The sequence below is a fragment of the Nicotiana sylvestris genome, chromosome 9, assembly GCF_000393655.2.
Source record: "Nicotiana sylvestris chromosome 9, ASM39365v2, whole genome shotgun sequence".
Taxonomy (NCBI): domain Eukaryota; kingdom Viridiplantae; phylum Streptophyta; class Magnoliopsida; order Solanales; family Solanaceae; genus Nicotiana; species Nicotiana sylvestris.
The window spans coordinates 58271239-58289785 of record NC_091065.1 but is presented as its reverse complement, the minus strand read 5'-3'; the positions used below and the strand labels follow the sequence as shown (position 1 = coordinate 58289785).

The window sequence follows — 18547 nt, the reverse complement described above, 5'->3', positions numbered from 1 at the left end:
TTGTAATGTGCCCTTCCATTTGCTGATGTTCTTCCCTCTTATATGTATGTGCAGCACTATCTTTCTGCATATTTGAAGTTCATCATACTTGGCTTTATCAAACCTGATTCTGTTTCTCTCCCTCCAAATCATTGCAACAGTTATAGCAAAAACACAGCTGGTTATAGCATTTATTTCTTTCGTGCTTTTAGCTTTCTTGCATACCCATTTCAGTTCAGCTTCCCATCCTCCATTATTCCTCTTATACCCAGCCATAAGCATAGTCTAGACCACAATTTCTTTGTGTTTGAGCATTCAAAGAACAAGTGGTTAAATGATTCTAGATTATGCCCACATAATGCACAAGCTGCAGGAACTTGAATACCAATTTTCAATAGTCTGTCAACTGTTGCTAGTCTCTGTTGTACTGCAAGCCAAAGAGTGAATCTATATCTAGGATGTATATTTATATACAGCATTAAACTTTTCCATTCAATTCTGAGGTAATCTGGTATCAACTTCAATTACATCTGCTTGATCTGAAATTTTCCATTCTTGCACATTGCCTGTAATCCGGTGTGAATGCTTCCTTAGAATTGCTGATGCTCCATGATCAAACTTCTATTGTCTAGTATCTTCCTCACCACCCAAGATGTTGTCTTAGCAGTAGCCATTGTTTTCAAGTCCCTGTTCTTTATATATAAACTGGGTACGCACTTTATCCATAAACAGTCCTTCTTCCTTGTTTTGTCCCATAGATGTTTGATAATTGTAGCTTTGTTCCAAACCTTTATGTCCAGTACATTGAGTCCTCCAGCAATTATTGGTCTGCACACATTTTCCCAAGCTACTAGTGCCTTCTTTGAAATATAGCAACACCAGTCCATAAGAAAGTTCTGCATATTGCTTCAATTATTTTCATCACCTTCTTTGGAAGAATAAAAATCTGTGCCGAATATGTTTGAATAGCAAAAATAACAGCCTTTATCAGTTGACACCTACCAGCATAAGATAGAAGTTTTGTTGACCAGCATGTGATTTTTGTTGCTATCTTCTCAATAAGAGGCAAATGTTGATAGATTGCTAGCTTCTTAGAATCTAAAGGAATTCCCAAATATTTGAAAGGGAGCTTTCCTTTAGTGAACCCCAATGTTTCAAGTATTTCTTCTCTTTCAGCTTGAGAAATCCCAGCCATGTATATTGTACTTTTACTAACATTTGCCTGTAATCCGGATACAGCTGAGAATCTGTGGAAGGCAGCATTTAGGATAATTATGGATTCAAAATCAGCTCTACAATACATTAGAAGGTCATCAGCAAAGCATATATGTGTGTTGTTTAGTTTCCTGCACTTAGGATGGAAATTGAAGTTTCCATTTTGATGCAATTGTCCCAGTTCTCTACTCAAATATTCCATAGCAATAACAAACAAGCATGGAGACATTAGGTCTCCTTGCCTAATCCCTCTCTTTCCTTTGAAAGGCTTTGTCAGACCATCATTTAGGACCAAGGAATATGATACAGTGGTGACACATATCATTATCCACTGTACAAATTTGAATGGAAACCCAAGATCAATAAGCATTTGTCTAAGAAAAATCCATTCCAGAGTATCATAGGCTTTCCTTAAATCCACCTTCATCGCACATCTAGGAGAGACATTTTCTGGAATACCCTTTAAACAATTCATGGCTAAGCAGAATATTATCAATTATACTTCTCCCTTCAACAAATGTTGATTGAGACTGACCAATCAACCCATCAAGAATATTTTTTATCCTCCGTGTAATGACTTTGGATATGATATTATAAAGTGCAGTACAGCATGCAATAAGTCTATAGTCCTTTACTGTTGCAGGTGATAACACTTTAGGCACTAGTGTAATAGTTGTTGTATTAATCATTCCAGGCAATCTGCTAGTAGAAAAGAAGTCATTTACAATTGCAACTATATCCTCTTTCACTATCTCCCAATTCCTGGTAAAGAATTTCACAGGAAACCCATCAACCCCTGGTGATTTGTCTTTAGGCATCTCCTTTATTGTAGTTGTGATCTCATCCATTGTAACATTCTAAATTAAACTTCTTTGTTGTGATATAGTTAAGCATGGTCCTTCCTTAATTATAGCTGTGTTTTGCACATGGAAACTCAGTAGTACAATCTCCCATAAAAGACTGAAATACACTGATAAATTCCGGCTCAACTAATTTGGGCTTTGTTAGTTTTATTCCTATATTAGTATATATGGAAGTTATACTATTCTGACTGGATCTAATCTTCCACTGAGCATGAAAATACTTTGTATTCGTATCTCCACATTCAATCCAGCAAGCATTGGACTTCTGCCTCATCACGTGTTCCTCCACATTGCTCCATTTCTCAATTTCAGCTAGAGTGTCTTTCTCTTCATAAAAAAGGCCATGTGCCAGAGGATACTGTTGAATTTGACTCTGAATAATATCCAATTTTTTCTTGCCTGCTCCAGTTTCTGTTTGTATGAAGTCATATAGGCATTTATATCCTTCAGTTCTTCTGTCATAGTCTTTAGTTTGCACCAGATCTGTTGCACAGGTGCTCCATCATAGTCCTGATTCCATACTTGCTGAATAATACTCTGAAATTGTGTTATCTCCATGATATTTGTGTATAGCCTAAATGACTTAGGATGCAATAACTTCTGACTACCACATTTGATTAAGATAGGGGAATGATCAGAAACTGATGGATTCAAAAAATCAGCTTCTGTATGACTATACTGCTGAATCCACTAATAGTTCCCCAAATGCCCAGTCTATCTTACTATAGACTCTTAAACCAGTACCTTACTTATTTGTCCAAGTGTAATGCCAACCTTTAGCTCTAAATGGGGTAAGCTGTAGAGTATCTATCACATCCTTAAATCCCTGTATTTCAACAGCAATTACAGGGGATCCTATTCTATCCTCAGAAGAAAGAACATTATTGAAATCTCCACTAAGCAGCCATATTTCGTGGGCCGGAATATTTATCTGTCTAAGATCCCTCCATAGATTTTCCCTTTGGTGGCCATCATTCTGAGCATAAATGACACTCAGATGTGTTTTAAATTGAGTGCTAGTATCTTCTATTAAGCAATGGATGAATTGATCTGTAATAAGGATAATCTGTACTTGTATATGAGCTTTCCAAAGTATCCAAATTCTCTCATTCACAACAAATGAAGAATTGCAGCAAGCATTCCATCCCTGGGCAATCTTTTTTTGTATTTTCTTAGCCTGGTGCTCCTTAACTCTGGTTTCTATACATCCCATTACATCTACTTTATTTGTAGCTAGAAAAGTCTTGACCACTTTCTACTTATGGGCTTGATTTAGCCCCCTAATGTTCTAAGTGACAATAATCATAGAAAATTGGAAATTAGGGGGCAAGATGGACCTGGATCTTCCTGTTGTCCTCTTCGCCCAGCATCCTATATCTCAGCAATTGCCTTTCCTTTGTCAATATCTCCTTCTACCACAGTATTGCTGCAGATAATCTCCTGTGTGTTGGTCCCATCTCTTGCCTGACATGGCAGAGAAGCAGTCTGTTGTGTAGTCTCTATACTTCCACTAACCTTCTCCAAGCAATCATTTTCTTGAGTAGGTTTCTCTTGTAGGACTATTCCTTTCTGAGGATCTAACTCTGCATTCACTTGAGGATTTTTTACAAGCCAAGCTTGTTTAACAGTTTTGCTTGTTTCTTTGCTCTTCTTCTCTGTCTCCTTGGTCTTTCCCCTTCCTTAGTATCCTGCTCTTCATCACACTTTGTGTTATGCCAACAATCAATAGAGTCATGCCCAAATTTCAGACAGTCATTACAAAAAATAGGTGTCCAATCATATTCAATAGTCTGTACCATTAGCCCAAAAGGTGACTTTATCTCTATCTGATCTGGCAGAGACAACATCTACCTCTACAAGGACTCTAGCATAGGATATTTTCTCATAATGAGCAGTAAATTTGTCAGCGTACAGGGGCTTTCCCACCACACTAGCCATTTTGCTTAGGGCTTCAGTAGACCAATACCCCACTGGTGGCCCAGGAAATCTCACCCAAACTGGAATTATGCTTAAGATGTCTCTATTGAATGAAAAGTCAATTTCCCATAGCCTTAGCACCCTAGGTTTGTTCCTGTATGTGTATGGTCCTGATTGAAGAACTTGATCTCTATCAGCTATGGTGTGAAATTTAAAAATGCAATAGCCCTTAGAATGAATCAGAATCTGAGGCTTAGTAATAAAATTCCACACATTCATTACAAAATTATCCATAGCTTTTCATAAGGATTTTCCCCTATTATGTATCCAATTAGTGAGGTTTTCCAATAATCCGCGTGAGATTGCAGATCATCCTCACTCAATTTAACAATTTTCCTACCATCTCTATCAATTGGAGGAACAAATGATAATGTTATACCCATTTGCGAGATGCGATTCCCTCGTACAATATCAGTTGCCGTAGGAGTTGGCTTCTCCGATCCACTTGCTTCTGAAAACTGTAAGCGTCTCACTGCTGGATTCATTGTTCCTTCTGCTTTAATAGGTTGAAGTTGTACATCTCCTTCAGAACTGCTTGTTTCATGAGCTTCCTCGGTCGACTGGTATTTCTGTGGAAGGAAACTTCCAAATGTGAGTGGAGGTAATTCCGTTTGAGCATCGTTTGCTGGAGTAATAAGCTTCCCCGACTGCGTAGTAGTATCATGCACAGTTTTCCGGCGACGAGCCATTGATTCCGGTCACAATTGCAATCCTTGCTACCATGCGCCGAGAGCAACGGTTAACGTGCGCCTCATAACCCGTATATTTGGCTTATTTTCTGCTGGTGTGTCTTGTAGCTTTCTTGAAGATGCTATTTTACAGTGTTGGATGGATTACTTTATAAAATTAAGCCAGTGAAATGGAAATGTTCTTCTTGCTTCTCTTTTGCTCCTGATTTAATTTCCTTATCTGAGTCTGTGCTGAATATGGAACTAAAGGTTTCATTAATTCGGAGTTTGTTTTGTTCTTAATTAAGGTAAATGGAATGTGGAAAATTTAATTTAATGGTTAATGTCCTATTTTAGAACTTTTATATGTAACGTTATTTGCACTTGTGATTACTCTTTAGCTTGTTTTTCTAGTTCCCTATTTAAAGAGGTCTCATGAAAAGGTTCTTTATCCCATCCTCAACTTAATATTAAAAGGGAGATATCATTGGAAAGAATACGTATGGGGAGAGAAAATATATGTACTGAGTAACTAGTAGTCCATTTTGATCGTTATGCTGTTTTCTCCCTTCTTTTTGGCACAGGTTGTCGTAATGGGAAATGAAAATTTGTATGCTTGATGATGAGCTTCTTCTGTAACGAGCTTCAGAATTTAGTAACGAGAATACTTGCGCCGAAAAATCTGTATATTGTGTACTATCTTATCTTTAAAATGATATGCAGTAGTTTTACGAATCTTTACATTATAAATTACGCTAAAAGTATTGGAAAACTAATTCAAAGTTGTAACATCAAAGGTTGTTATACTATTTTGGGAAAAAAATCAAGTAGCTTACGCTGCTGACGGGCGATGCTAACTAATGTATGTCGCCTGAATTGGCCATAAATTATGTTGGCAAAATGATAGATAGTTATTAAAAAATTAGATTATTCGAGAAAAAAAAGTAGATTCCTCATATCATAATGAACTGCCATATAACTTTTTCCGTTAATTGTGCTGTAATTGAGTCGTTAAATATTCATTGTCCATGGATAATCAATTATTAGCTTTATACTACTTATTATTCTTATTCTTATTATTATTATTATTATTATTATTATTATTATTATTATTATTATTATTATTATATTTGAGCTTTTTTAGTCCCCATTAAGTGTGTTGACTAACCATGTTTCCTTGTCCTTGAGATTGATGATTTTCCTTGATGAGGAAGACAACAAAATGGAGACTGATTTGAAAGCTAAGCTATGGAATACTCCTATAAAGATAAAAAGACAGGAAAAGCAAAAAGCCTAAAAACAATCATATAAGGGAATGCTGGAATACTAAGCATCCTATGCATTATGGATATAATTAATAGGAAAAAAATTGAAAGAGCAAGATTTAAAAAGCAAGAAAAATGATTGGGCAACAGTTCATTAGTTCCCTACATTTCAGCCAGGTATTTAGAAAAATACAAAACTCAAGAGCTTTTCCCTATAAATTGTCACAATGAAAGAATTTTATTTCTTCTGAATGCCCAAAACAAATGACACGTTCTTTACACTGTAAATTCTCATATCCACCATTATTTCACATGTTCATTCCTGTTCTTAATTAAAAATAATCTCAAACCAAAAAATGAGAAAGAGAAGGAACTCTCTCATGTGAGGAGGTAAAAACTCATCCACGCTATATACTTTCTTGAATTAAGTGATTTAATACGGTAAAATATATATATATATATATATATATATGCAATAACTAATTGTGGTTAAGTGAAGAAGTGTATATATAACATATATCATGTATCTATTAGTCTGGTGCAAATCGGATAAACTTTCGCCTGAGGCATAGGGGCAACGGTTACGAGTAGTACTAACAAGCAACAATTGCTCGTCATATTTTGAGTGCATGACATTTAGGACACAGTGTTTCACGTAGTGTCTCTCCTTCTTTTTCTTTGTTAAAAAGACGTGCTTATCAATGGAGACAATGGTCATCATCATACATCATTGCTTTGTAGTACTACTCATTCCCATGTGCCATAACCCTTTTATTTTCTTCCTCTCTGATCTTCGTATGATTATCATTTTGCCCGTTAACGCAGCTTCAACGGCTGTCAATATCACATCTTCTCTTTTACTCAACTCTGTCAATAAAGCAACATAAAAGGAAAGTTGAAAAGGACTTGTTGTCTCTTCTCTCTTTTCTTGCTACTGCTTTTCTTTCTTCTTCATTCCTAAGCTGCGACTGATTACATGTCCTCAACATTCCCTTTTGCTTTCACCTCTGTCCCTTCAATTCAGACCCTTCAGTTCCAAATTTAACTTTTCATACATTCTTTGATATTAAAGGAAGGCACTTATCTCTACTATTTTGCTCTTCTTCAATGGAGCTGCATCGGTGTTACTATTCTTGGTTTCTTCTATCTGCTCTCTTCATCACTGTTGCTTTCTGCGATCCAGATGGTACACAATTAGTCTTTAATTGTCTTTTTCTTTTCTTTTACCCTTATGCAAAGCTTTAGAAAATATTCAATAGTCGTTACACAATAGAAATTTAAGTATGATTCTAAGAACCTAAATGTTAGAGTCCCACATTTGTTGAGTATGTATCAGTTGTCCTTTACATGATTTTGGGTAATTCTCACATAATGAGTTAACATTAACATGAGTTAGGCTCAACGTCTATCTTTTAACGTGGTATCAGAGCCAAATCATCCATATTTTTTGTTTACTCAATGTCGGACTTCCATCTTATGTTGTTCCATATGTTCATCTTTGGGCATGTGGGGGCTGTTAGAGTCTCACATTGACTGAAAGTATGTGTTTATTTTCTTATATATTCTTAGACAATCACTCCCTTATGAACTAGCTTTTGGGTTTGAATTAGGCCGGTCCATTTTCTTAACTATTACAATCATTCCCTTATGTTGCAGTAGGATGCTGTTAGTTTAGAACTTTTTACTATTACAATCTTTCTCCACAAATAAATAAATGTTTTGAGATGAACTCTTGCTTATGTTGTGAAAATATGCAGGATTTTTGAGCTTGTCTTGTGGTGAAAATACTACCTATGTTGATTCCTCCAACATTACATGGACACCAGATGGTGCCTATATCTCAGCTGGCGACGTCGCCACTGTCCATTTTCAAGAGGGATCCTCTCCATCTACTCTCCCAGTTAGGTTCTTTCCTGATTCTCTGCTTAGAAAATGTTACAAGCTACCAGTGAAAAATGTATCATCCTTGGTTCTTGTGAGGACTCAGTTTGTGTATAAGAATTATGATGGACTTAATAAACCCCCTGCATTCTCTGTTTCTCTTGGGAGGGCTATCACAACCACAGTCAATCTTAGTAACACCGATCCGTGGATCGAAGAGTTCATATGGACAGTTGATAAAGACATTGTGTCTTTATGTTTTCACTCTCTTACAAATAGTGGATTTCCAGTTATTTCATCCCTTGAACTTAGGCCACTTCCTCAAGGAGCTTACATCGATGCCTTGGGAGATTTTCCGAACAAGATGTTGAGGAAATGTTATCGTGTCAATTGTGGTTATAATTGGTCCTTAAGGTCAAAACTCTCACTTGTCTATTATGTTAATGTATTATCGATTGTTTAGTCCTTACTTTCTGTCTAAATGTGATGTTTTTCGTGCTATGTAAAAGGTACCCGATTGATCTGTATGATAGAATTTGGGATGCTGATGAAGATTTCAGTCCATTTCATGTGTCTTCTGGTTTTGATATTCAAGCCAATTTCAATATGTCAGTTCTGAAAGAGAGCCCTCCTGCAGCTGTTCTTCAAACTGGAAGAGTTTTGGCACGTCGGAACGACATGACATATAACTTTCCTATTGATCATCAAGGAGATTACCACATTGTTCTTTACTTTGCTGGGATTTTGCCTGTCTCCCCTTCATTCGATATACTCATTAATGGTTATATTGTTCAATCAAACTACACAGTGAATCGATGGGAAGTCAGTAGTCTGTTCTTTACCATGAAAGGAATTGATAGCTTGAACATCACATTGAAGACTGTTCACTACTATCCCATAATCAATGCTCTTGAGGTCTATGAGATCCTGGAAATTCCCTTAGAAACTTCCACAACCACAGGTTCTATTATTGTTTTATTGTCTCTTCGATATCTATGATCTTCAAAGTAGTCTGTTAGAACCAATTGCACCAAATTTTGACATTGTTTAATTTTTGCAGTTTCAGCCCTACAAGTTATTCAGCAGTCAACTGGTCTACATCTTGATTGGGAAGATGATCCATGCTCTCCTAAATCATGGGAACACATAGAATGTGAAGGAAATTTGGTAACTTCATTGTATGTCCAAGCTTTCCTAGGAACTATATTTTCCTTTCCTTATCTCTTGGTCTCACTTCTGTTAAGAACAAAACATATTAAAGTTAGACTTTGTACAGGGAGCTTTCTGATGTAGACTTGAGGTCAATCAGCCCAACGTTTGGTGATTTACTGGATCTGAAATCCCTGTAAGAGTCATTAATCTTAACAACTTATCACTTAATAACCCATTGTTTAGCTACGTTGCGTTTTACTTATTTGAGGTTCTGCTTGTTGCAGGGATTTGCATAACACTTCACTTGCTGGAGAGATACAAAATATCGGCAGCCTGCAACATCTTAAGAAGCTGTAATACTTGTGATGAGGAATTACCATGTTATGTTAATGTATTTTAGAGAGCATTGACTAAAATAGTTTTGTGCTCAATGATGCAGGAACTTGAGCTTCAATCAACTTACAGCTTTTGGTTCTGAGTTAGAAGACTTGATAAACCTTCAAGTTTTGTAAGTCTCACTGCTTATTTGTTGCTACTATTGTTCAACGGTGGGAAAGACAGTATTTAAAACTGATGTGTTTTCTATTGAAGGGACTTGCATAACAATAGTTTGCAGGGAACAGTACCCGATAGCGTTGGAGAACTGAAGGACCTCCACTTACTGTGAGTGAGGATAATATATACTGGCATTTAGAACTTGTTAAAGTACTTCACCTGATGAAGTATACTGATTACCTCTCTGCAACATTCAGGAACCTAGAGAACAATAAGCTGCAAGGCCCGCTGCCACAAGCTTTGAACAGAGAGAGTTTACAAGTCCTGTACGAAATTGAAAACGTCGTGTTTCTTTGCTTCTCATGTCAGTTTCTCGATTTATGTTTTTTCCCCCCTATTTTGCAGATCATCAGGAAATCTATGTCTGTCCTTCACTATGTCTTTATGCAATGACTTCTCAAAAAACCCTACAATTGAGACACCACAAGTCACTGTATTTACCCCCACAAAACGCAAGAGCCATAAACGATTAGCAATTATACTTGGTGCAGTTGGAGTAGCTATAGTTGCTCTATTCCTAATCTTTATATCAGTATTCTTGTACATGAGGAGAAGAAAAAGTGGAGATACATATGCATCAAGTATGAAAAAGTCGAAACTTTTCTTTATCAGCAGAATTGTGATAAATCTACTTCTAAGCAGGAACTATTTTCTAATTTTAGGAACTGCAGCAGAAATGAAAAACTGGAATGCTGCAAAAGTCTTTTCATACAAAGAAATCAAAGCTGCTACAAACAACTTCAAAGAGGTTATTGGTCGCGGTAGTTTCGGGTCTGTTTATCTTGGGAAACTTCCTGATGGTAAACAAGTTGCTGTTAAAGTTCGATTCGATAAAACTCAACTAGGTGCTGATTCTTTTATCAATGAGGTTTGTCACTAAACTTGTGCTAGTTCAGTTTCAGTCTATAAAGAAAAAAGAGACTCAACAGCTTCTTTATTATCTCTCTAGGTGTCCCTTCTATCACATATAAGTCATTCAAATCTTGTGTCACTAGAAGGATTTTGCCATGAATCTAAACAGCAAATTCTAGTTTATGAGTATTTACCTGGAGGATCACTGGCTGATAACCTCTACGGTATGTCACACATGATCTCACCCGTATACACATGCTAAATCCACCACGTTCTTCTGTCTCGTATTGTTAACTAACACTTCATAACTGTTTCAGGAGCAATGAGCAAGAAATTGACACTAAGCTGGGTGCGCAGATTGAAAATAGCAGTTGATGCTGCAAAAGGTATGTGTAAAAGTGAGACGTGATAATAACGAACTTGTCTTCCATTGGAGAACTACCATCAACAACAAATTTCTTCTGTACAGAAGTAAACATTGGTTTGCATCATACATAGTGAGAAAACAAATACTTGAAGTAGTTCTGCGAGTTCATCTCAGTTGTGTGGCAAAATGCTTGGTTTTCTACAACCAAAAGATCCATATATAGCCCAGAGGAATAAGTTGCTTTGTAGATTTTGCTCCCTCTGCAGATACTTATAGCTTTATGATGTAGAATAAGTTTTACATAGTTTATAATAGTTGATTATAACTTTCAAAGGTTTGGATTACTTGCACAATGGAACTGAGCCAAGAATTATACACCGTGATGTGAAGAGCAGCAACATACTTCTGGATGCAGACATGAATGCTAAGGTATCTGACTTTGGCCTTTCTAAGCAAGTAACTCAATCAGATGCAACTCATGTTAGCACTGTTGTCAAAGGCACTGCTGGCTATCTTGATCCCGAGTAAGCTTCAAGATACTGTTCTCAATGTTTCAATTTTGCTACTTCAAAATCCTAAACCTTTATCGTTACTTGTCCACAGATACTATTCCACTCGACAACTCACTGAAAAGAGTGACATCTACAGTTTTGGAGTCGTTCTTCTTGAACTTATCTGTGGTCGAGAACCACTTAGTCACTCGGGCTCTCCAGATTCCTTTAACTTGGTTCTATGGGTAAATAAAAGTCTTATATTGTGTTACACAGCAAATATAATACAAAGCATTTCATTGAAGTCCAACAATACTCATCTGTTGTATATCAATTGTGAATTTCAGGCAAAGCCATACTTGCAGGCAGGTGCATTTGAGATAGTAGATGAGAGCATAAAAGGAACTTTTGATACGGAGAGCATGAGAAGAGCGGCTTTAATCGCCTCTAGGTCAGTGGAGAGGGATGCATTGAGGAGGCCAAGTATTGCAGAAGTATTGGCTGAGCTCAAAGATGCATACAGCATTCAACTTTCCTATTTAGCATCTGAAGGACTTGCCAATTGATAATTTATGCCTTCACTAATGCAGCTCGGAATTTGAAAATATATGAGCTCGTCTCAGTAACTTATGCGTGAAGTTTTAAATGGGAGCTTGAAAATGTTTTAAGTTATTGATATGTATCTCACATTTAAGGATCTCCCTTCCCCAAAAACTTACCTTAATTACATACTTGTCTATTTAAAATGCCTTGTTTCCAAATTCTTATCACAATATCTGCAAAAGAAGTTCCCAAAATCTTGCCTGTATCACAAAATCTTCAAAAAAAAATTAAATATTAACAGTGCATCTAGACCAATTTGTAGGCATATGGAAAATAATCACCTAGTGTTTTTTGTCTCCACTGGAATGTGAACCTGATCTCCAAGGGAACCCATTTCATTGACCACCGGGCCATACTCTTTGGTTCCATTGAATCTTCAATTCTTATTGAATTTACAGACAATCTTGAAGCTAATTTTGCAGCCTTTACCCATTCTTTTTCTTTTTCCCCCTCCTTTTGAAAAAGATTTCTCATCTTAAAGAGTTAAACATCCTCGTTGAGAATAAAGAATAGTGTCCATGGGCATATCATTAATCAATTATACATTAGTTTATCATTCTAGAATATCTCCGATGATTTTCAATCAGTTTGATTTGGAAGATACTAGAAATGTGGGTGATTATCAACAAATAGTGGCATCATCCATCCAGGCTTGCACCAGCGCGAGCAGTCATGTGCTTGCCTCCAGTCCACGTTGTTTAAGACTTGTGAAACCAATCGGAAAAGTAATGAGTTGGCCTAACCGGAAAACTGGTGCCGTAGATATAGGAATAATGCTGTACAAGCAGCCACTGCATAGGGGAATACTGTCCAGATTCCCTGCACAATTAGTAGGAACCGGAATTGGATTCTTTAACTCTGTGGTAATAAATGCAAAATTGGGCAGAGCAAAATTTATGCTTTACCAGTACAGTAGCAACAGTTGCAACTGCAAATACAGGACGCTCTCTTAGCAAAAATCCAATTGTCAACTGCATTTTGGAGAAAAAGAAAAGAGATAAGAGCATGAACAGCACGCACATTTAAAAACTGTAAATCTCTTGTTTCTCAAGCACAAGACTTACCTGAATTGGAAGAGTTATCAAGCCACCGCAACAGACACCGGCAAAGAAATACTCTGGTGATATATCCTGCAATAGATATGAGCAGATGAATGATTGTAACAGTATAACTATCTGTTTAACGTGGGAGAATTCATTGAGTTGTTCACCATTTGTTCATGGGGTAATAGCTACCACATAACCATCATAAGAATCTTGAGATGGACCATTAATAGTCATACCATTTTGTAGGAGAAAGGTAAATGAATATCTAAGGATAACACTATTAGAAACAAAATGCTATTACTAATACAATGAACCTAAAATGGTTAGAAATGGTCAGGAAGGAAGAACAGACTGAGGACACCAAATTGATAGATGCTGCTGTATCATTCTTTCCCTAATTGCTAAGATTAGGCAAATTTTAAGTTGCCAATGCATGAAGTGCAGGCAAAGCTCCAGATTTGAGTGGAAAAACCTTTTGGTGAGAGAAGATGCCCCACCAAGGTTCCACTTTATCTCTCTTATGTTATAATCAACTTTATTGGGACGAACATGCAAAATACGGCACTTGATAGGCTAATTCAAGAATACGGAAACCAAGGACCACTTATTTTCAGTTCTACAAAATCAGTTAGCCCCTCCGTGAGCTGGAGTACACGGACCCAGTGGTGGATTGCAGCGGGTGCTTTCCCTTTTTGGTAGCCATTTTATGTAGGAGTAGGACAAAAGAAATCAAAAATTATACAAAAATGTATTAGAGCTTCTGAGCTGGTCATGCAGGAATCGTATTCTCAGTTATTGAATTTCTAGTCAGACTAGGTTTAGAAATAGCATACAAACTTCATAACTGAGGGTCACTGGGTTTATCCTTCTTGTGTTTTCAAAGCATGACTTTTTCACTAAATATGTCAATCGTTTCAAGCAATGGAATGAGATTATCAAAACTTCTAGGCATTGAAGGCAATGTTTTTGACATTATCAATGAAATATGTGATAACACATTCCTTGCTTAACTAAGACCTCTTTGTTTTATGGGTAAGCATATCGTACCACCAAACTTGTAGTACCCAAAAGAGGGAACAAAAGAGTAGAAAAGGGTGTTAAGCTATATAATACTCAGCATGTTAAGAAGGAAAACAGAAAAAGATCACTCACCAGAGCCCCTGCAAGGAAAGCGGTGGGATTTCTCACTCCAAGAGAAAACCGTTCCACTGCATCAGCATTGGAAAATCCACCAATAAGCAATTAAGGATGTCGGAAATATGAGATCATAAGAAGAAGGATCAGCTGTTTTAGATTGATGTGAAGAAGTTAAGAGATTTATACATATAGATATGAGGGTTAAGATGGACCAGAAGTACAACCTCTTAAGACATAGCATAAATTTTAAGGTAGACCACTTATTTTGATCTAATATTTCCAAAAATAGAGAGACCTTAACAAAGAATTAAATCATACTCCTTCAGACATCACATAGAGATTATGATCAAAGTTATAAATGTGCAAGTATCAAAGGAAACAAAGGTTTCATAATTAAAAGTTCAGCACAAGGCAAGAGATAACTGGAGTAAATCAGCATATCTTTTTGAACTCACCAAAACCAATGAGATTTCCATATTTTTGTACAGCGTTTGTAATATCTCTTGCCTTCTGATCACCGATCCCTAACTACAACCAAATTGAATCTGAATTCCCAAAAATAAAGTTTATATGTTTTTAAATAATACAAGGAGACTGAATATCTTAACATGCGTGAAATGCTAGTAGCCAAAACAAACCTTTGAGCAAACATCATTGGACGCACCAGATTGCTTAAAAAGCTTCCCAAGGTAAAAAGGTATCATATCGCTTATACAGACACCCCTGAATATTCAGAATCCACAATAATGTTAACATTGTGGGAATAACTGTTTCTACAAAAACAATATATAGTAGCACCGAAGGTGCATAATATCTTTGTAAATTGTAGTAGCAAAGGAAGGTTGTGCGATCGGCAGAATCTTGAGAGGTTGACATGCACATGTATTCATGAAAATTAACTCAAAAGGACAGTTTCTACTAACCAGTACACCCAGAGAATAGTGGATGCTATATATGGAGCATTTCTGGAAAAGGAGTTCACCAGCGATTGCCACGTTCCATCTAGAACAAGCATTCGTGCTATAGAGGCTCCAACCTACACGATTCATCAGAGAATTTGACCTTAATAATGAATGTCATGAAGAAGGATAACAAGCCAACTTAGTGCTTATTAAAGATACTATATGACAGCATATTTCTAGCTTTCAACTTTTTAAAGATAAGGTTCTAGCTTTTAACTTTATAAAGCTTAAAGCTTCTTTAACTCATTTTCCAACTTGGCCTGTCACTTTTTCCTCACATCACAAGAACAACTTAAATCGTTAATGTCGAAAGAAATGTCAAATCAAAAGAAGAAATATAATCGTAGGAAAACTACAGTATCTGCAACACAGAAAATTTGTTAGCAGGGAAGTTCATGAACAGAAGTACCAGCAGAGGAGACAGACCCATATATTCAAAGCCTCCTCACTAATAAAAATTCCACAACCAGCTGCCATCAGAAGCCAAAAGTAGATCCATCTGAAGTATGAGAAGTACAGGGGCTTAATATCATATCCCAAATAAAGCTAATAGATAAGATATCCAGGATATCAATTTCTTTAGCATCTACCACAGTGGTAGCTAAAGTATATTAAGCATAAGGTTCGTCTCTTTTTCTGCTTAGGTCATGATGAAACTGCAGATGCATGAAAACTGTTGCTTACCCTGGAGCATATTCTGGAAGCATGACTCTATAGCCAAAAGTTTTGAAAGAAAAACCAGAAGCAGGTGTAGTAATTGTGGAAGATGATGATCCATCAACCAGATATTGAATCCCAAAATTTGATCCTTGATTAGGCTGTTTAAGGCCTATGGATAGGAATGTAATTGTAGCAGCTATACCCAGCGCTATTGCCAGTTTTGCCAGAAACGAACTTCCTGTGCGGACAGTTTTACCTTCCGGACTACCAGGTAAATTATTGGAAGACTTATGCATTGTCTCCTCAGCGTCCTCTGACTGTCCTGCTTCATAACTTTTAGCTCTCACAAGCTGAAATGTTTTGATCCTACACTCGAATGGATAACTATCTGTCACATATATAAGGTCCGTTACCAAAATACATTGATAATTTCAGTTAACTAAACCCGTTGATTAGACTTAAATTCCAGTTTTGGAGTTATACAGGAGTCCTCTTGGAATATTCTAGTTGATGCATAAAAAGATACAATAAAATTACAAATTACATTAACTAAAATGTCTCCTTGAAAATTCAACTCAAACAACGTACAGGTGTCTATGAAATTCTATATGGTCGCACTAAATTGGACACTAACGTAATTAGGTTGTGCTAGACAGCAAAAGGAAGAAAATTAAGGTATTTTAGAGATATCCATGCATCCACCTACTCCACTTTCCCTCCTCTCCCATGGATGTAGTGACAGTAAAAATCAAATAGCCGTCCCTCAATTCCAAATTAGGTAGGATTTTATCGAAACCCCAAACTAATTAGGATCGACTGAATGAATCCTGTTTATTTATTCCGCTCTATTCAGGCAGTATGCAATATTCATCATAATTGAACTATATTTACACCTACAGCAACCATTCACCTCTGTCCGAAATTAGGACCTGAGTATACTTTTGAAGCTCACATGTATAGGCAGCGTCGGTAGAGACAGTAAAAGGAAGCAAAAAGTCAATTAAAAAGAATGCAACACTCAAAATGTCAAACTTCTGCTCACCTTGAGAAGTAGAAAACAAAAACCAAAATACACAGCCATCGCAAAAGAAGCCCACAAAATGAAATCAAGCACATATTTAAGGGAGTTGTTGCAATTGAGCTCAACCACTATCTATATAGTTAAAAAAAATAGAGTAGAACATATATGTATTTATACTAATTTCGCGATGAATAGCTGTAGGAGGTTTTACCTAGAGGGTGAGGAGTTGAATGGCTGCGATGAACTCCATAGTTTCCACCTCCTTGAATGAGCTCTCCGACGGATGTAAGAATTAACTTCGAGCTGATTATATTCTCGCGGAGTTGCAGATTGAGAGGAAGACAGTGGAAGAGACAACAATATTTGGTTATTAGTTAGAGCCACCATTGTTGTGAAGCGGTGAATCTTCTGTGGTGGCGCTGCCGTAGCTTGTGGTGGTATACAGCGGGAATATGGTATATGCTATTGGATACTATAAACTCGGAGTCCTGTCGAATTGCAGAGTGGGCAACGTGGCAGATCTGACTAGATCTTTGTGGGCCCATTGAATTGATTGTCCCATGGCTGTATTCCTTGCGTTTGAGATACTCCAATCTCCCCTCTTTCGGGAAACGAATTAGGGGGGAAAGTTCCAGACAAGAAATTAAGGGGGAAAAAAAGGAAAGCTTCACATAAGTTTATTTGTTTAAATAAAATATCATACCTTTTCTATTGGACAAAAATGTTTCTCTTCCCCTAACAACTTAAATTATATTTTAAAATGTCATTTCAATTTTCATATACATGTGCCAAGTAACAAAATGACAAAGGGCTTCTTAGAACTTGGGCTTGAGTAAAGGCAACATTTTCCTTGAAAGCGAATATTTTAATTTCTTTCAACTGAATGCAAAATTTCCTTCAAAAATATCTTTTTGGTGTATTTATACCATGTAGGAACAGATCCGGACAAAACTACTCTTTTCAAGCCGAAGCAGAAAAAATACTTTGAGAATTTTGTACATGCGCACCGCCCCATGCGAGGCTCGGAGAGTCGTTTCTCACAGACAGCAGCACAAAGCACTGTCGCACTGCCTGCTTCTTCGATTTTTGATACTGACGCGATCCTGGTTTAATCATTGAGCTTTTACTCAAACTTCGAAGCTCCAACTTATTCGATTAAGCTCCCGATTATCTTTTTAACTCGGAATCACTTCCTGCAAGGCATAACACACATAATAAGTGCAATTCACTATCATTCAAGCTCAAATACAAGTAAAATGCAGTAATTAGAGTGTAAATTACGACTAAAATACGGGTTTCTAGCCTACCATCAACACCTCACGCTTAAACCATTGCTCGTCCCCGTGTAATCAAATTGCACTTCACATAAAGACGACTTTCTTATCATACATCTTCCTTAACTCATCATACCAAGAATATTTAAAGCAGACTAAGCACCATATTATAACATCATAGCCTCAAGACTCGACTCACACGCGCCACATATTTCAAAACTTACTCACTTACTCCAACTCAGAGGCCAAAGATATTACCTTTTCGTCGCAAATCATGTGACCTCACACCAAAGATAGAGAGCAGTTCCACACACAATAAAATTTAAGAACACATAGGAACTCAAGATAGAAATAATTTACTCATTCTCAGAATTAAAATTCATGTGCCACATAAGACGCATCATATGCTTGTCCATAGTGTCTCTACTAATTAAGCTCATTCAGTCAAGGATCAAGTAGGACTTTAATTGATTGTAATGTAGGCTGCGGGACGGGTAAGATATAATTTGGATAATATTGACTACACCTCCCTAAGCACTTTAGTACATATAATTTCACAATTTAAACCACACACTTGTG

General features: G+C 36.8%; 3 protein-coding genes across 4 annotated transcripts; 1 reads left to right on the top strand and 2 right to left on the bottom strand.

The window, feature by feature from the left end:
• Positions 1-2097: 2097 nt before the first annotated feature.
• LOC138877627 (uncharacterized) lies at positions 2098-3270 on the bottom strand. Its single transcript, XM_070157252.1, has 2 exons — positions 2832-3270; positions 2098-2540 (listed from the first exon to the last, which is right to left on the bottom strand). The coding sequence occupies exons 1-2, from the start codon at positions 3268-3270 to the stop codon at positions 2098-2100; spliced, it is 882 nt and encodes a 293-aa protein (XP_070013353.1).
• Positions 3271-7027: 3757 nt separating this feature from the next.
• On the top strand, positions 7028-12026 carry LOC104238779 (probable LRR receptor-like serine/threonine-protein kinase At5g48740). Its single transcript, XM_009793254.2, has 16 exons — positions 7028-7153; positions 7725-8262; positions 8358-8809; positions 8909-9026; positions 9125-9193; positions 9285-9353; positions 9440-9508; positions 9592-9663; positions 9753-9821; positions 9901-10136; positions 10218-10423; positions 10505-10631; positions 10725-10793; positions 11109-11298; positions 11378-11510; positions 11613-12026. The coding sequence occupies exons 1-16, from the start codon at positions 7075-7077 to the stop codon at positions 11829-11831; spliced, it is 2715 nt and encodes a 904-aa protein (XP_009791556.1). The 5' UTR covers positions 7028-7074; the 3' UTR covers positions 11832-12026.
• A 338-nt stretch (positions 12027-12364) lies between these two features.
• On the bottom strand, positions 12365-17352 carry LOC104238778 (uncharacterized). 2 transcript variants are annotated; one of them, XM_009793253.2, is made up of 10 exons: positions 16906-17350; positions 15698-16039; positions 15440-15512; positions 14975-15087; positions 14690-14774; positions 14507-14579; positions 14067-14122; positions 12933-12998; positions 12774-12839; positions 12365-12687 (listed from the first exon to the last, which is right to left on the bottom strand). In XM_009793253.2, exons 1-10 carry the CDS (start codon positions 17079-17081, stop codon positions 12607-12609), a joined length of 1131 nt encoding a protein of 376 aa, XP_009791555.1. In that variant the 5' UTR covers positions 17082-17350; the 3' UTR covers positions 12365-12606. The 2 variants fall into 2 exon arrangements, with proteins under 2 accessions (XP_009791555.1, XP_070012080.1); XM_070155979.1 differs by lacking the exon at positions 15698-16039 and having other exon boundaries at positions 16906-17352.
• Between the last annotated feature and the right edge of the window lie 1195 nt (positions 17353-18547).

Coding starts and splice junctions, on each gene's coding strand:
- LOC138877627 (XM_070157252.1), bottom strand. CDS start 3,270: ATGGGATGTATAGAAACCAGAGTTAAGGAGCACCAGGCTAAGAAAATA. Junction 2,541..2,831: donor TACCCCATTTAGAGCTAAAG/GTTGGCATTACA, acceptor CCTGTGCAACAG/ATCTGGTGCAAACTAAAGAC.
- LOC104238779 (XM_009793254.2), top strand. CDS start 7,075: ATGGAGCTGCATCGGTGTTACTATTCTTGGTTTCTTCTATCTGCTCTC. Junction 9,194..9,284: donor TTACTGGATCTGAAATCCCT/GTAAGAGTCATT, acceptor TGCTTGTTGCAG/GGATTTGCATAACACTTCAC. Junction 10,794..11,108: donor AGCAGTTGATGCTGCAAAAG/GTATGTGTAAAA, acceptor TAACTTTCAAAG/GTTTGGATTACTTGCACAAT.
- LOC104238778 (XM_009793253.2), bottom strand. CDS start 17,081: ATGGTGGCTCTAACTAATAACCAAATATTGTTGTCTCTTCCACTGTCT. Junction 14,775..14,974: donor ACTATTCTCTGGGTGTACTG/GTTAGTAGAAAC, acceptor CTGAATATTCAG/GGGTGTCTGTATAAGCGATA. Junction 12,999..14,066: donor CTTTCCTTGCAGGGGCTCTG/GTGAGTGATCTT, acceptor TATCTATTGCAG/GATATATCACCAGAGTATTT.